Here is a 16850-nt window from a genome sequence, read left to right as displayed (position 1 = left end):
GGGCTTGGGCCTAAGCTAGGCTCAGGCCAGGTACATTCCCCAAGCATTTTTATGCGCAGTGTCCGGGCAATCCTTTAGGCCGGGCGGTGTCAACCTTCGCACGCGCAAGAGTAAGACTGGGCTCGACCCCATTCGACCAGATGCCAGCCCAGGCTTCTATTACAAGTGGGATGGTACTGGGGCTGCGCATTCAGTCAGTGCCTTGTCCTGTTATTACAGTAGCTGGCAGCGGAGTTTGACCCTGGACAGTCAGTGAATCAAAGCAGCGCTCCTTTTCGATACCGATATAGCTGAGTGAAGAGCCGGACGACAACATTCGACAAACACACTCAATTACGCATCGATTTATACATAAGAGAACCAGATTGCTTGGTATCTGATTCCTTTGAGATGTTTGCCGGACGTAGCAGTAACAGGCTCATCGGAAGCCTGGCAAACAAGTTGGATCCGCGCAGAGCATCTTGCGTTCCGCTCGCTTGTAGGCGTTCAGTCGCCCTCAGGGTGTTTTGTCTTAGGTCTTTAGCCACCTTTCGCTTGATTGCTGCAGCTCTTGCGTTCATTCTGGGCAGCGTCACGACAGCCTCTTCGCCACGTGAGGACTTCTAACGGTAGGCCACATACCGATACCAAGGATCGATTGCAGCTCCTTCGAAGACCACCCTGACGTGACTCCAAAGCCTTCGCCCCATCATTTGGTAAGTCTCAAGGTCTTGTTCCCCTCATCCGTCCCATCTATTGCTCTGTTGCCAGCACCATCTTCTCCCTCTCACTCCTCCTCGGCACTGACCCCTTCTTACTATGCTTCCTCTCATTTTCTCTCCTCCTCTTGATCGCCGCCAGCTCCTCCCCCTTAATTTCGCCCGCCTTCTTGACCGCTTTCGGGACGTGTCTGTGCCTCTTAATGCGCCGGATTTCAGGCATATGAGCATACCTGTCCTTTAGCGCGTTGTCATATTCGAGCTTCTGCCGTTGCCGAGCAGATCTGACGCCTGAGCGCTCAGAAGCATTGGCTCTCCAGATGCGGATATTGCCGTCGTCTGAGCCACTAAGTACATATTTTGCGTCGGGTGTGAATTTGCATGAGAAAACTCTCTGCATTCTCTTGGTGTGGTAGATATCTCGAGAGTGCCCGCCCGCGCGGTCCCAGAGGCGAATCGTCTTATCATACGATGCACTGACAAGTTCTTGGCCTGTGGGGCTGAATTCGACGTCCATGACTGCCGCGACGTGATCTTTGTAGACGTTGAGAGCTCGTTTTAGCTTGCGCATGTCAAACATATAGATATTGTGGTCTTCTGAGGCAACGGCGAAGTTGAAGGCTTCCATTGGGTTCCAGGCTATGGCATTTGATGCCAGGGCTAAGGTGACTTTTGAAAGTGGTGAGGAGGTACGTAGATCGTAGAGGATGATGGATCTGTCCGTCGCGCAGGAAGCTAGGACGCTTGTCTCGATTTGGTTCCAGCTGAGGGCATTGATCGTATCCGTCGAATTAGGCCAATGCAGCGTCTGCAAAGGCGTCGAAGAAGAGCGTGAGAGATCATAGATGCTTATGGCCGAAGAGGAAGCCGCAAAGTTGGGCAAGGACCTATGGTGTGAGATGCCAGTGAATGCGGTGTTCCCTAGGTATGTCGCTAAGGGCACCGATCTAGAGTTTGTATTTGCAGGATCGAACAGCTTGATAGTCTTATCACTGGCACAGCTCAGAAGTCTTTGATCTTTTGTCCAGCAGAGCCCTTTGACAATACCTTCATGTCCATCCGCCTTGAACGTCTCTTCCCTACTGGTCAAGTCCCAGGTTTTTACTACCCAGCCGATTTTGTAAGTAAGGATTCTTTTGAGAATTAACACAACAACTTATTGCGTAACTTAAACTCACCTACACCATCCCCCGATCCAGAGGCGAAGACATCCAGTCTCTCGGGATCTTTTGACATAACATAGACTCCGTCTACGTGCCCTTTTCCCAAGTCACCCACGAAGGGTTTCGCAAACATTCTTTCAATCTTGGTGGCATTGAGTGCTCGCGAATATTCTCTCGCCCGCTCAAATGGATGCAGTGCCGGATCAAGATTCCTGGGCTGGCGGGCGGCAGAAGACCCAGGGGCCTGGTGGGACGAGGTTGGTCGTGTGAGCGCCTTAATTTTCTGTTACAGGCTTTAGTAAAGAGCACAAGAAAATTGGGAATTTCAAGCTACGGGCTTGCATTACCATTTTCGCAGAAGGTCAAGATCCTATCTTCCAGACAGAGGACTTTCAAAGTTGTCGGTCAGGGAACGCAGATGATTGGCATGACTCTCATGGTCCGAGTTGGCTGGGAACCACTGGAGGTTCAAGGTGGGAACTTTTTGCCCGCAATTCACCGCTGTTTTGCCGATAGGGCTGCCAGCTTCTCCAGCTCACGAAGTTCCTGAACGTCAACATCGATCATCTTCTTCACTTGGTCATCGCCTCTTTCTCTTCGACAAATCTCACTGAACTACTTCAGTAGCCCACCATGGCTCCCGCTCCGACAGATTCAGCCAGAGTAGAAGAAGCAAAGAAGCTGGGAAAGACTGATCCGTTGAAAGCTGAGGCTATTTACAAGGAGATTCTCTCTAAGAAACCTGGAGCAAGCGAAGCAGCTTTGCGAGAATATGAGTTGGCTTTGATGGGTTTGGGAGAGTCATATAGAGATACAAGGAAGACTGACGAGCTGGCTGAGCTCGTCAGATCAAGCACATCATCTCTCTCGTCCTTCACGAAGGCAAAGACCGCCAAGCTAGGTACAGAAATCCAGTCTATTTAGACCCGGTGCTGTGCTAACAAAGGGCAGTGCGTCAACTACTCGACCTGTTTTCATCTATTCCGAATACCGTCGACATTCAGATCTCCGTCACCAAATCATGTATCGAGTGGGCCATCTCCGAACGCCGCAGCTTCCTGCGTCAGAATCTTGAAACTCGCCTCGTCTCATTATACATGCAAAAACAATCATACTACGACGCTCTTACACTAATCAACGGCCTTCTCAAGGAATTGAAACGGTTAGACGACAAGCTAGTCCTCGTCGAAGTCCAGCTCCTCGAATCAAGAGTCTACCACGCCCTTGGCAATCAACCAAAAGCACGAGCTGCTCTTACATCTGCACGAACCTCTGCAGCTTCAGTCTATACCCCACCATTACTGCAAGCTGGACTTGACATGCAATCTGGCATGCTTCACGCCGAGGATAAAGACTTCAACACCGCATTCTCCTATTTCATCGAAGCGCTGGAGGGCTACCACTCACAAGAAGAGACACAAAAAGCAACCTCAGCGCTACAGTACATGCTGCTGTGCAAGATCATGCTGAATCTCGCGGATGATGTAAACAATCTTATGACATCCAAGCAAGCAATGAAGTACTCCGGCAAGAATCTGGAAGCCATGAAGGCAGTCGCACGTGCACACTCCAACCGAAGCCTCGAAGACTACGAGAAAGCTCTGGCAAACTATCGTTACGAACTCGGCAGTGACGTCTTCATCCGAAACCACCTCAAACGGCTCTACGATTCTATGTTGGAGCAGAACCTGATCAAGGTCATCGAGCCGTTCAGCAGAGTGGAAATTGACCATATCGCGAAGATGGTTGGGTTGGATACGCAGCAAGTCGAGAGGAAGCTATCTCAGATGATTCTAGACAGAGTTATCATTGGGGTATTGGATCAAGGAGCGGGATGTTTGATCGTGTATGATGAGGCGGAGCGGGACCAGGGGTACGATGCGGCACTGGAGACGATAGAGAAGTTGAGTAATGTGGTGGATACGCTGTATACTAACCAAGCTTCCATGCTAGAATGAAAGACTGGTGCTGCGAAGCGGTTTTCACGCTCCAGTCATCTTGACTGAGCCTTATATCTCATGAAGGCTGTTACCTTGTCCGGCTTTCTTGCCGAGATATCAAGCCATTCCCCTTGCAACCACCAGTTCGCTTCTTACAAATTTGTCTACTAAGAACCGCCTAGATCTTATCGTACCCGATCGATGATCAAGCCAGAATGGAACCCGAAGGTCAATGGGACGTTTCTCAAACGGCGTCAGTTGGAAGGTTCAATATGCAGATACCCATCGGCGTCCAACGATTCGCTGAAAGGGTAACTGAGACCATGCTATTGGCTGCTTCCGAAACAAGTCCCAAAAGGATATGAACGGGCTTTTCTTTTCCGACCTCCTGTTTCTTTAAGAGCTTGTATTGTCCGCGGAGATTGTTTTTTGTTGATGTTATATCTTTGCCAGCCAAGTCCCCTAACCGAGTATTTCTGCCTCCCATCAAACTCCGATTGTTTTTGTCGTCTTACGCTTACATTAGGATTCTCGATCTGCCAAAGAGCAGACAAATTGTGCACCTATAAGACGATGGATATTACTGCAGTTGTCTTCTATATTGTCCTCGCCCTCATCGGCCATGCCTCTGCGTCCATAGTCTCAACAAACGTACTCTTGCCCGCTTGGCTTTTCAACCCCGAGCCTACTGGAGCGACGTTCACCGGCCAAATTTCGACCTCCCTTGGTACCACCTACTACACCTTGGACTGCAACTATGAATTTACAAACTTCGTGGGACAAGGGGGCCAGTGCCGCTATAATGGCTACACGTTCTCAGCAACTTCTTCCACCACTGCTTACGTCCTTTCTAGGTGAGAGCTTTAAGATCTCATCTCCGACGAATCCACCCTAGGTATGCTGACCCTGCCAGCGTGAGCCTAGCAAAAAGCGACGGGTCCAACTCTCTACAAGCGTTCCAGCAGGCGTAAGTACCTCCTGAGCAAAAGTCTAAGACTTTGGGCATGCATGATATGCTTACTTGTAACAGAATAACCATACACTGCGGCCCCGTCGGCTACGCCAACATCGCCTCCTGCACCAGCACCTACCTCAGCAACATAGAAGACCCTGAAGATGAAATAACGGCGGATGAGTCTGCCAGCAATGCAATCTACAGCACTGTTATCATAGTAGGCCCGGAGTCCACACTTTATCCATTCTTCTTCACTTCCAGCTCCAACAACGCTGCATCCAGCACGGCAACGCCTCGGGGGATGCCCACCAATCCAATGCCCTCACCGGCCTCTGGACCTGCCTCATCAGCAACACACGGGACCGCAGCCAAAGTAGGTACCGGTCTCGGTGTGCCTCTCGGCGCTTGTGTACTCGCCGGCCTCGCTCTATTACTCTATCGGCACGCCAAGCACAAGGAACGTTCGCGTCTAAGCCAGATGGGCAACATGGCATCAGTGGGGGGCCTCGCCATGGAGCTTGAGGGAAAGAGGATATCGGATACTGCTTTGGCGAACAAGATGCACGGCAGGCAGCCACTGGTGTATTCAATGGAGCTGCAGGGTTGAAGATGGCGCCGAGATGAGAGACTATCCGTAGCTCGGAACGTCAGTGCAAAGTTCATGAAATAGAAGTTTTAGTAGTTGCGGATGGAATGGTTAATTAAATTCCGTTTCAACAGGTGAATGGCATTGCTTCGGTGCGGTGAGTACAGGAAAGAAAGCTCGTTCTAATCGCTGAGTCAATAGAGACCCATCCAGTAAACCACCATTGCTTTTGCTACTACGCTCCACTCACGCCAAATATATACCCATCAACTATCAAGTCTCGGGAAGAGCGTGTCATCAACCACAAGCCTGACCTTTCAAGAACCGCGTCCCGCTCTTCAACCTCCTTTCTCCCCTATCCCTCCAACTCCATCTCACGCACAGATTACTGCCCTATGCTCACGCTCGCTCAAAGACCCCTCCACCTCGCCCGAGTATACCCGTATCCCCATCCCGTGGCTCTCAACCGCATCCATCGAGGACCCGCCGAGACGGGACCCCGGAGGCCGTGGGGGGGTATCGCTGGCCTCCAACCCTTGCCTCCTACAGCAGCGATGTCCCAGCTACCAACATTCTCGCCGCCTGCGTGCCCCGAACGAGATCGCCGCCTGTCCTGCCGATACCGAAGGAGCGATAGCACGAGCAATGCGCATATGCAATGGCGAACGGGTACGCCCGACTGGATTCCTCGTTTGCCCTGGGGGCTGAGAGGCTCGGATGCTCGCTCGGACGCGACGGAGGTGTGGGGAGCAGGGGGTTGCGGTGCCGGTGGATGGTGCTGCGGTGGTGGAAGATGGCGCTGCTGTGGTGGTAGGAGATGGCGCTGCTGGGGTAGTGGATGATGTGGTGGTGGTGGGGGATGATGTCGATGTGGCTATTGGTCCCACCCTCCCTTCGACCGTAACCATGTCAAGAGATTGCATGGCTGCCACCGTGAACAGAGGTGCCGAATCCAGACTCGTGACCTCAGATGTGGGCGAGGGGCCTGGAGCTGAGACGGCCATGAAGTGAAAACGTGGGGTCAGTTGGAGGGTCAACTGGAGCGTGAATGGCGGTGCCAGCATGGTTCACCATCCCGTTTTCGCTGCCGGGAGATGGGTTGTTGGGGGGTTTGTACATGAGGTCGGAGAGGCTTTTATCTTTTGCCAACTATCTCAGGGAAAGGACGGAGGCGACCTAAAACAGCGGAAAGGTCAGACACCTCGCACTAGTGGTTGACATATTATAGCACAGAACTGTGGAACGGAAAAGACGGGGTTTCTTTGAGGGGCTGTTTAACGATCAAGAGCGGCCCCATGACCTCGTTCGGGCTGTGTCTCGGAAGCAGCGTATTGAGGTATCTCACCATCATTTCACGGGCAGGCTGCTCTCAAACTGTATACCAAGGATATTGACCTGACCGGTAGTCGCAAAACAAAATAAACAATACAACTTGCTAGAGGACTCGTCGACCAAAGCTCCTATTGTATTAAATGTGGCCGTACCAGGCCATCCTCAACGCAGTAGACAGCAACAACCTAAGCAAGTTCCTTCCTCCCATCCTTCCCCGACCCATCCAACTCGTTCGTGACCGCCGACACCTCACTCACCCGAACGCCAAAACCCCGTCCAACACCTTCACCAAACCCCCCTATACCACCCGTCCCGCCATCACGAGACGCCGCAACCCCCGCGGTCCCTCCGTCTCCACCCGGGACGAACCTCGCGTCCTTCGTCTCGGCAGCAATGGGGACCTGTCCCACCGCAGCCGCGTGCTTCATGCGGGAGATGTGCTTGTGCTCGCGGTGCCGGTAGATCAAGAGGGCGACGACGACGCAGAGGCAGAGACCGAGAGGCACGGCGAGGCCGATGCCCATCTTGGTGGCGAGGGTGAGGCGGGGCGGCGGCGCCGTCGCGTTTGCGATTCGGAAAGTCGCGGGGTAGAGGGAGGACTCGGCGAGAGTGGTGTAGGCAGGGAGACTGGCCTCGTCGAGGTTGAGCGACGTGGTTGTGCAAATGGCGGTGTTGGCCGGGGTGACGGACAGGCAGTTGATGGTGAGGCTAGCAGAGACCGGTCAGTGTGCGCGTGTGCGCGGGGAATGGTTTTCGGAGGTTCTTACTTTTGCTTTGGCAGCACGTACTGGGTACCGGTCGGGCAGGCGGAGAAGGTGTATCCGTAGTCGTTGTACTGTTCATATTGTTGGGCCGGGAGGAAGTTGACCGTAGCATTCCCGGATGTGTTTTCGTCCTCGAACAAGGTGTAGGAGGTAGTGCCGCTGGACGTGGCGACGTAGGCAAAGAAACTCTGAGGTGTAGGCGACGGTGAGAAAAGAGCGGATGGTAAAAAGATTGTAGTTGTAATCTGTTCGATATCGTAGTAGGTGGTGGACTGGGTGCTTTGGGCTGAACCTGGTGCGACGAGAGCAAGAAGAACAGACAAGCCAGTGGCGACAATCTCCATCTTCTCCATAATGTAGAAGGCTTGGAACAATACTGAAAAAAGGAATGCTCGAGCTCTGAAGCTGTAAACGACAAGACGACCCCCCTTCTCTTTAAAGAACCAAAAGGGACTGGAAAGCATGGCGAGAATGGCCGTATTGACATCTTCTTTCGGACCATGTCTCGGGATCATACCGATAGCGCGGTCTTACCACCTCCTCTTCTCATCCCAGAAAGCGGATACGCCCAGATAACAAGACCAAAAGCGTAAAGTGCAGACCTGATCGGGTTTGCGGTAAACACAATGTGGAACGAGATGTAAAGAATGTTTCGGGAAATGCTCAAGATACCGCAGATTCAAGGCGCCGACGTTAATTCAGCTCACCGACGACCGACTGGTTTCACCAATTTTACAGAAAGGACATACAGCAGGAATCTAAGGAAGCTCCTCCCTTCCTTCCGCCATTGACCCCCCCAACTCATTCTGATAGCCGTTCACCTCTGCCCCGTGGAGCTCAGAGATACCATCTGAGCCCTCCCCATTGCTACTCCCTGCTGTCGTCTTATCTTCGATAGCCTCAGGAACATCATTAGGATCTGCCACAGAGCTCATACGTCCAATGCGAGATTGCTGCTTACGCCGAGGGTACCGAAGAAGAAGCGAGACTCCTAGCCAGGCGCAGGCGCAGACTCCCAAAGACACTCCCAGTTCAACACCCTCTTTCGTTTGAGGACTGAGAGCCACCGTGGAAGGAAGCGCGGCTGTGGGACCAGAGAAGGTAGATGTGGCGGCGGCGGTCGTTGTGGCCCCGGGAAATGGCTCTGTGGAGGTGATGTAGGCGAGATATAGACGACTCGGCATTGTCAAGCTCCCAGTATGAAGGGCCAATGAAATCGTTGGTGGCCGCGGTGCCAGGTTAGAACGTCTTGTACTCCACCGTACCACGGCCGTGAGTGGGACCGCAGCTCACGGTAGTTTCACTGAAGTCGGGTTCAGTATAAGTATATATCAAGAATAGTGGAGTACGGGGTAAGTTACGGTCAACTTACTGTGGCATATTCATATCGGGTACCAGCTGCCGAGGTAGAGAAGATGTATACGAGGTACTATTCGCCAAGTGTGTGTGGTGCATTAATTGGATCGAAGAAGGAAAATCCCAACTCATAAAAGGGGTAGTAGGTGGTGCTGCTGACCGTCGTAACTTGACCGGTAAGGGTCCCTGGTCCGGGCAAAGGATTAAAGAGGGCGCATGGGAGAAAAATGATGGAAGAATATGTATACGCCGCAGTGACGGTGGCCGTACCAACGGGGGAGAATTTATCATCCGAAAAATAGCGGACGGCAGTAAGACCGCACAAGAGGATAGAGTTGAGTAGCATCATTTGTTAGACCAAATAGGCACAAGCCTGTGTAGAGCTTTTAGGCAGACAAAGGACGGGCCAGCACTGGCTTTTGGCATGAGCGACTAGATGTACTCCATTAGCGAACAGGGAGCTCTGCTGCGCAGCCGTCACAGAGCGAAGCAACCCCTTAGCGAAGAGAGAAACACACTGTTCTTTTGAATGATGTCTCGGACAGCGACTGAAGCGGCGTTAAGATTGTCAAATCGTTACAAGCCCACGGGCAAATCCCCAAATAAAGTGCCAAACGGTAGCTCTCGAGCTCTAGAATTTTCAAACCGTAAGAGGGTGATCCCCAAAACATTTGCCGAATAACAGTCTCTCAAGCCTTGGAGACTCCCCAACCGACAGGCCATTTGCCCAAATGATGCATCAAACTGACGGCCTCTAAGACCCAAAGTTTTGGAGTCAGCGTCGTTCCTTTTAGGTCAGAAACTGAGAAAACGAGGCACGTTTAAAAGAGCAGAACGATGCTTTCGCTGTTTAATCACGGCATTTCACCAAAATAACAAGCCAAACCTGGAGGAAGAAAGGAGTTTTCTGCTCCTGAATTACGGAGTGTGGTTTCAGATTGGGACCACACAGCAAGAATTTTGCCCACTTCTCGGCGCGCTGAGATAGGAAAAGAGATCACTTGGTGCATCTTTCGGGAGCATATAAAAGAGAACAATACTAAAACCATCGGACTAGACTAAAAGCAAAGACAATTTGGGGTATATGACCGGCTGTTAACGAGGGTATAACCGAGCCCGCTGAAGGAAGTAAGACCATTGCCCCGTTTCCTATCCAACCCAGAATACCGATCATCTCCTTGCAACACCTAAGCGATTATCGCAGCGAGCGTCTAGATGTTCTCGATGACCCTCGCGTTCATCGCCTGCTGGAATCCATCATTGGTATCACCCATGAATGGCCCAGTCGACGACTTCGAGCTCTGACCTTGGCTGCTTGGGCCCTCACCGTAGGTATCAGCCTGCGCAAGCTGCTGCTGCACGGTTTGGTTCGTCGCGGGCAAGAAGATTACTTTCGAATTTGCCGTCTTCGCCATGGCTTGCATAGCCTCCAGGTATCTGATTTGCATAGCTGGAGCCGAGCTCAAGATATCGGCGGCCTGCCTCATCAACTTGGCGCTCTCGACTTCGGCGCGTGCGGCAATAACTTTGGACTCTCCGATACGCTTACTCTGGGCGGCCATGGAGAGGGAGTCTTGAAGCTCGGTGCTGAAGATGATATCCTTGATGAGCATTGACTCGACCTGGACACCCCAGCCTGATGCGACATCTTCGATGATTTCACCGATGGATTGGGCAATCTCTTCACGGCGCTCGATGACATCTTGGAGGACACGGGCACCAACAACGTGGCGCAGAGTGGTCTGAGTACGCTCAACAAGAGCTTGGCGGATGTTGCTGATACCGAAGGCGGCCTTGTGTGGCGAGGTGATATGATAGTAGATGACGGAGGTAAGTTGCAAGTTGACGTTATCTTTGGTCATGCAGACTTGCTTTGGCACCTCTGTAGAGAATCTTAGCAAGCCAGCTTGAGCTATGGGTATGGAGGTTTGACTTACCAACGATCTGAATTTTTACGTCGACCTGGATGAGCTTCTCCGACAGAGGGTTGATCTTCACCAGACCAGGGTCGACGGCGCGGTAAAAGCGACCGAATTTGGTGACCAGACCGACGTTTCCTTGACTGACTGGTTTGTATGGGTTGGGGCAAACGATGCAGCACGGGATGGCACCGCAGCAACCGACGAGCGAACCGAGGGTGTTGACTAAGAGCCTGTTAATGATTGAAGTGAGGTATGAAGGGTGGCAACATACTCATGGATCCATACCAGCCATGGGAGCCAGCATCTTCGCTCTCGCCCTGCAGTGTTTGGGCGTAAGCTGGCTGGAGGTCCTCACGACGAGGCGGCTGGACGTTGATCAGTCTGGTATTGGTTTCGCCACCTGGTGCACCATTGCGAAAGGTTCCGTTGGCGGGGAGAGGCGCTTTTCCGTTGTCCATGGCTGCCATTGGTGGAGGATGTGTATCTGTTTCCGAAGCTGTAGAGGAGGGGGCGACAAGGCTGCGTGTAGAAGACGTGGTGTGGGATGGGTTAAAGATATATGGAGGATGGGAGGAAGTTTGAGATTTATAGAAGGTGAGAAGGATAATGGCAGTACTAGTGATGATACGAGTACGTGGCGTAGTGAGTGTGGATAATTCAGTCTTGACGTGCTTGATGGGTCTTTAAGTAGGCTGATAGCTGATAGCTTCGGCACGAACTGACGCCAGTGCTGTCCAGCGCGGGGTAAGCGCAGCCCTAATGCCAAGAAGAGCAAGGCTTTCCCAAGTGCCTCATCCCTCGGATGAGAGAAAATGTGATACGCGGACACAGCCCCGAATGGTGAGGTAAGAGGATCAGCAGACGGCGGATAGATGCTAGTCAATGCTTGTAGATAATAATGCAAGTCTCCGATTCGTCATAAATTCATTCTCTTTCATTCTGCTGAGATTGAGAGACTTTTGATGATTTGGTGGCACAAATAGCAAAAACATCGCTAGCTTACGTTCCAAAGAAAAATCAATTGTTCAGCACTGCTATTTTCTTGTGACCAAAGCTTCCTTCGTGGCCGCAGCGGGCCCATGTTCCAGTAGATAATTCCAGGCTAATGAAGCAAGCCATCACATCAGCAATCCCATCTGAAAGATGGGGAATGAAAAGCCTCACCACATCGACCATCTGGCCACCAGCCCATGAGGAAGACTTGCCTATAGCGCTAGTCTCAAGCCATGCTCGGCTCCTTCCATCTGATACAAGTCGCGAGTCGGCTCGTTGATATTCGTGCTATATTTGGTGACGCCAAGGATCATCCATTCCACCTCTTCTCACCTTTCCCACCCTAGGACCAACATACCCATGAAAAGATGTGTGGAGCAGCTTGCTGTATGTTTTTTTTGGCTTCATTTGCGCGATTTAATGACAGGAAATCCCTACCTTCTCTGAACTCGTCAGGCTATATCTAAATTAACTAATGGAAGGTCTGCTGCGTCTGGGTACGGATTTAGCAACTGTCACAGCAACGGGATTCACTTTGAGCGATTTTCATTCATTGTCAGGCTAGACTATCCTCCAAACTATGCTTGTGGAGGTGAGACAACGGAAGAATAGATGCTTTAATGTGAATTTAGCTACCTGCTCTGAAAACATCGATATGACACCGTTGCCTCACCGCCTCCCTCTACTCGTTGCAAGAACCAACCTCAGAGCCTCCCCAAATTGGTGGACGGCTCCGTTCTCCAAAATTTCCGGGCGTCATGGACTGCCAAAAAAACCTCACCATATCGCATTGAACGATTCATAGAAACAATAACGGCCGCTCATTGCGCAGTTACTGCGCTTTGGACGCACTCCATTGCACCAGGGCTCCCTATACCCACATGGCTCCCATGGCCCTAGATAGACGGTCTGTTTTATCCCTGCGCCTGGCGATGGTCCGCAGCCATCATGGACATTGTTTTTAGGAAAACGAGAGGTAGGTCTGGCTGTTTTGGACGCTTCTATCTGTTCGATTGATGTTAATTGAGAAGTGTCTGGTTCGTGTTGTGCCATATCTTTATGTTGTTTTAGCGGCTCAGCGGAGGGGGATTTCCGATCGCTGCGATCGTTCCTCGATGCAACCTGTGGTTTATCGTTGTTCAAGGTACCTCGACTTACTTGGAGAGAAAGAGTTGAATTGAGACATTTCGATAAGGCTCTCGAACGAAGCGATTTCTATGTTTGTTGAAAAGTGGTGAGTGCTCAAATGTAAACAGCTGCGATGAATTGGTGTGTATATGAGGAAAGCAGGATCTTCTTCTACAGAAACCACTCCTCCGAAAAGTTCGATAAAGATAAGGAGATCCGGACATTGGGTTTCCCTGCCTGAATCCCTATACCTACGATCTTGGCGGATAGCGAGTACTCCTTCCTTGTACCCAAAAAGTCCCACTCGAAAAACAGCTCTCGAGCAGGTGCCGAGTCGGTCCATCTGCTTGCATCGAAAATACCGCACCTCAAACACGAGCTCTCGAATCGGTCCGCATTTTCAAGAATCAGACAACACAACAGGAGTCTAGCCAGTAGAGCAAGTTCCACATCCCTGAACGTCCGACCAGCTCCCCAAAACAGACCGAGGAGATCAGGACTACCCCCTCCTCACGGCCATCTCGAATCCATCCCGCAGCGGACCTACGGGTCCCAAACACCACCACAACCCACCCACCCCTCGAAGTTCGCACAACCAAACCCCAAAAACCCCGCCTCGTCCCCCGACAACCCCACCCGATCCCAGCACGCCAGCCACCAACGACTCCAGACACCCAGCCGCGTCTCCACCGACCCAAACACACGGCCACCCGGAGAGCGTGACGCAGCGGGCCCAGTCCCAAGCCCCGAGTCCGGCCGGGATGAAAACGTCCAGAATGCTGCCACGGACGATGAATCGCACCCCGTCCTCGATTCCGCTGCTCCAAAAACCCCGTCGTCACCGGGTCTTCCGACGTGGAAATGCCAATCGCACCGCCAGACACGACGGGTCGGCCGCACGGGAAGATATCATCGCACGGATGCCGGAGTCGTTGATCGATTCGATTCGATTCGACCCAACGCACATGCTGTGGGGGGCTGGGTTTGATCTGTTAGATAGATTGCAGACGACATTGGCATGGACGGACCGACCTAGCTAGCCGTGACGGCTCTGTGGTGGAGCAGCGTCTTGCCGATGTCAGCTGCGATGATGGACTGGATGGGTGGTTCGGACTTTATCTTAGACCTCGTGACGGGGGTCGTAATTCAAGGCCTGTCAGAGCTTGGTGACGATTGGAGGCAGCAAAGTTTGGGATCTCGGCGGGACAGTCGAATCCATACTTGCTAAACAATAAACATCCCATGACAACGAGATTATGGCATAATTGGACAGTGATGGTGTTGGATTTTCCTGCTGTGAAGTCATTGCAGTCTATCTACTTTGTGCTAGCATGTCATATCGATCAATTGTCTATTTACCCCTAGCAAGTCCATAAAGCCAGCACCGAAGAAAGGAAAGGAGTAAGAAAAGCTGAGAAGAGTCATCGCACCATTCGTGCTGGTAGTCTAAGTGGTATCATCCGCCCAACACCGTAGCATCATCCGTCCATCCTTGCCAGCCGTTCGTGATCCTTTGCCGAAGTAAAAGCAGGCGACATAAGATGGGCATCCTACTTGTTGCCGGACTTCTCCTTGGCGGTATCCTTGGCCTCTTTCCCCTTTGACTGTGCAGTATCCTTGGCCTCATTTCCCTTAGCCTGTGTGGTATCCTTTGCATTCGCAGCCATGTCTTTTCCCTCATCTGTCTTCTGGAAAGCCATGTCCTTTGCATTCGCAGCCATGTCCTTTCCCTGCTCTTTCTTTTGGTATGCCAAATTCTTCGCCTGCTCAGACTTCGCTTCTGCGTACTGCATCGCCTGACCGGACTTGTCGTGGGCGTAGTTGGAAGCAGTGCCGTACTTCTTGACCGCGTAGTCAGTTCCCTCCTCCTTCTTCTGCCCCAAGAACGTGCTCAACCAAGACAGTGTATCGCTCGTAACCACCAAGCCGGTAGTGATCATGGCCTTGGAACCAGCAACATAGCCATCACCACCGCACTTTTTGTATTCGCTAGAGTAGGTATCCAAGACGTAGTTCTTGCTGTCACCAACCAAACGAAATGGGAAGTACGCGTAGTCCAACACGGTGCCCTTGATCTTCTCGGTGTTCTCCTTCACGATGGGAAAGGTGTGATCGACTCTGGAGAGAGCGTCGGAGCCGAGAGAGTCGGCCTTAGCGACGTATGGAGCGACATAACCGTAGGGACGCTTGGCGTAAGGGACGAAGGGTGCAACGAGCTTCTCGTAGCCGGTGTTGGAGAGGTCGAGAGATTTCTTGCCGTAGGGGTTTGACTTGAATGTCGAGATGGCGTCGGAGACGACAGGGTAGGAAGTGAGGTGCTGAAAAGAATGACACATTAGCAAGAGAACGTGAGAGAAGAGTGGTATGCAGCCTCGTTGAAGGCGACAGCCAGGTTTGGAAAGGAACGAAGCATGAAACAATGGAGCAGTGGCAGTGATGCATTCACGAACGCTGGAAGAGGGTCTTACATCAATTGTCTGCGAGGAGTTGTCGCCGTTGGCCATGGTTTGAGAAGACATGGTTACTGTCTTTGAATGAGGGGTATCTTTTCTGTGAGTTGGTCTGTGAGGCCTCGGGGATTTTTGTTAGCTGCTAAGCTCTATGATGATGCTAAAAATGTGTCGAGGTATTGATAGTGAGTAGGAGCATGATGTGGATTGGACTTACCGTGTGTTTTCTGTGTAGTTGACTGGATTCTGTGAGGACAGCAGAGTCAGTGTATTGAGTCGGAAGATGTGGAGCGTATGGCGCAAGATGAGGTTGTGGTACGAACCTTGTAGTGAGAGCAAGATTTGCGGAGAATTGAGTACGATTTGAAGTGTGATATGATGTGGAGGAAAGAAGAAAGAAAGAAGAAGAGGGTGGAGGGGAAGATGGAAGGTGGAAGAAAAGGTAAAGTAGGAAAGAGCTTCTGTTGAGAAGGTGTTATCCTGTTTTTGGAGATGGTGTTGACAGACGGACCGTTAGGGGACAATATAATCCCTGTTCTTGGCACTACGTAACTTTGCCAAGCGCCAACTCCACTTTTTATTCGCTTCTACAGGTACCTACTCTACCGTATGGTTGTCTTGAGGCAGCAGAATCTTTGAGAATGATCAAATTCTGTATCTTACATCAGAAATGATGGAGGAAGTATCCATGAGCCATTTCCCTCCATTTTCCTCCCAATCTTCAACCCGTTAATCTTACGCCACGCCATGCGGAGGGAGCAGTCTAAGAATGATTCCTTGCATTTACTCCTATCTGCCCTTATCTAAAACGGCGCTTCAGGAACGTGGTCGCGCCTTTCCCGGAGCTTGGCCTGCACTCAAGTTATAAAAGGAGCGGACAGGTAGTCTTCAGTCTTCTCTGTTCTTACTTTACTGTACGGTACTCACAAAGTCTGAGTTCCTGATATCGTTTCCATTGGCAACGTTGCGAGTGGAAGTCACCTTGAACCCATGGGCACAGAAGTGAAACGATGCAAGTGAATAAAAGCCGTTGGAACGTATCTGTGGCGTTCGGTTGCAGGGGTGGCTTTCAAAAAGCTTGACATGCTTAGTGCCGGCAGTAGCTCGGTAGGAGGTCCAAGGGTGGGTACCGTACCCTAGGTGGTAGGCCCTGCCACCACACACGAAGGGCAAGTATTGAGAGGATCTCTTCCAGGCGCCTGTATCTTGACTGCCTCATATGTTGTAAAGTGTCTTAGTTGTCATAGGTCTTGCCGAGGCTATGCTCGTAATTTGTGCCTAAGCATCCAAGGTTTGAACGTCGAAGCGGCATCGCAGACTTGTTGGCTGAGCCAGAGCAGAGCCCCTTCTTACGAGTTAACAGGGCTAGAAAGTCTAATGAATGCTTCGAAAAGACCGCCCCTAACGGACCAGATGTCTTGCGCGCAGGCAACTTCGCCGCCTTAGTACTTGAGCCTCGAGAATGATGCTCTACTCGGTGAAACTTCACGTCCCCATCCAATTTACTCATGCAGGAACAGATGAGGCGACGCATTCACATTATAAGAACGACTTTCTGCCTCG

The 16850-nt window shown here is 51.5% G+C and overlaps 7 protein-coding genes across 7 annotated transcripts; 2 read left to right on the top strand and 5 right to left on the bottom strand.

Annotated features, from left to right (window-relative positions):
• Positions 1-732: 732 nt before the first annotated feature.
• HO133_011001 (uncharacterized protein) lies at positions 733-2211 on the bottom strand (the record flags this gene model as incomplete). The annotated part of the gene is made up of 3 exons (XM_037301850.1): positions 733-1802; positions 1877-2144; positions 2209-2211. 3 exons carry the CDS (start codon positions 2209-2211, stop codon positions 733-735), a joined length of 1341 nt encoding a protein of 446 aa, XP_037153484.1.
• A 283-nt stretch (positions 2212-2494) lies between these two features.
• Positions 2495-3819, top strand: HO133_011000 (uncharacterized protein; the record flags this gene model as incomplete). Its single annotated transcript, XM_037301849.1, has 2 exons — positions 2495-2762; positions 2813-3819. 2 exons carry the CDS (start codon positions 2495-2497, stop codon positions 3817-3819), a joined length of 1275 nt encoding a protein of 424 aa, XP_037153483.1.
• Positions 3820-4374: 555 nt separating this feature from the next.
• On the top strand, positions 4375-5363 carry HO133_010999 (uncharacterized protein; the record flags this gene model as incomplete). Its single annotated transcript, XM_037301848.1, has 3 exons — positions 4375-4655; positions 4715-4768; positions 4832-5363. 3 exons carry the CDS (start codon positions 4375-4377, stop codon positions 5361-5363), a joined length of 867 nt encoding a protein of 288 aa, XP_037153482.1.
• Positions 5364-6859: 1496 nt separating this feature from the next.
• On the bottom strand, positions 6860-7953 carry HO133_010998 (uncharacterized protein; the record flags this gene model as incomplete). Its single annotated transcript, XM_037301847.1, has 2 exons — positions 6860-7382; positions 7442-7953. 2 exons carry the CDS (start codon positions 7951-7953, stop codon positions 6860-6862), a joined length of 1035 nt encoding a protein of 344 aa, XP_037153481.1.
• Positions 7954-8196: 243 nt separating this feature from the next.
• HO133_010997 (uncharacterized protein) lies at positions 8197-8824 on the bottom strand (the record flags this gene model as incomplete). The annotated part of the gene is made up of 3 exons (XM_037301846.1): positions 8197-8582; positions 8704-8741; positions 8811-8824. 3 exons carry the CDS (start codon positions 8822-8824, stop codon positions 8197-8199), a joined length of 438 nt encoding a protein of 145 aa, XP_037153480.1.
• A 1181-nt stretch (positions 8825-10005) lies between these two features.
• On the bottom strand, positions 10006-11183 carry HO133_010996 (uncharacterized protein; the record flags this gene model as incomplete). Its single annotated transcript, XM_037301845.1, has 3 exons — positions 10006-10676; positions 10732-10938; positions 10988-11183. The coding sequence occupies 3 exons, from the start codon at positions 11181-11183 to the stop codon at positions 10006-10008; spliced, it is 1074 nt and encodes a 357-aa protein (XP_037153479.1).
• Positions 11184-14387: 3204 nt separating this feature from the next.
• Positions 14388-15356, bottom strand: HO133_010995 (uncharacterized protein; the record flags this gene model as incomplete). Its single annotated transcript, XM_037301844.1, has 2 exons — positions 14388-15155; positions 15306-15356. The coding sequence occupies 2 exons, from the start codon at positions 15354-15356 to the stop codon at positions 14388-14390; spliced, it is 819 nt and encodes a 272-aa protein (XP_037153478.1).
• Between the last annotated feature and the right edge of the window lie 1494 nt (positions 15357-16850).

Source organism: Letharia lupina (assembly GCF_014066315.1).
Source record: "Letharia lupina isolate WasteWater1 chromosome Unknown contig_9, whole genome shotgun sequence".
In the NCBI taxonomy this organism is placed as follows: Eukaryota; Fungi; Ascomycota; class Lecanoromycetes; order Lecanorales; family Parmeliaceae; genus Letharia; species Letharia lupina.
This window is presented reverse-complemented; position numbering and strand designations above follow the sequence as displayed.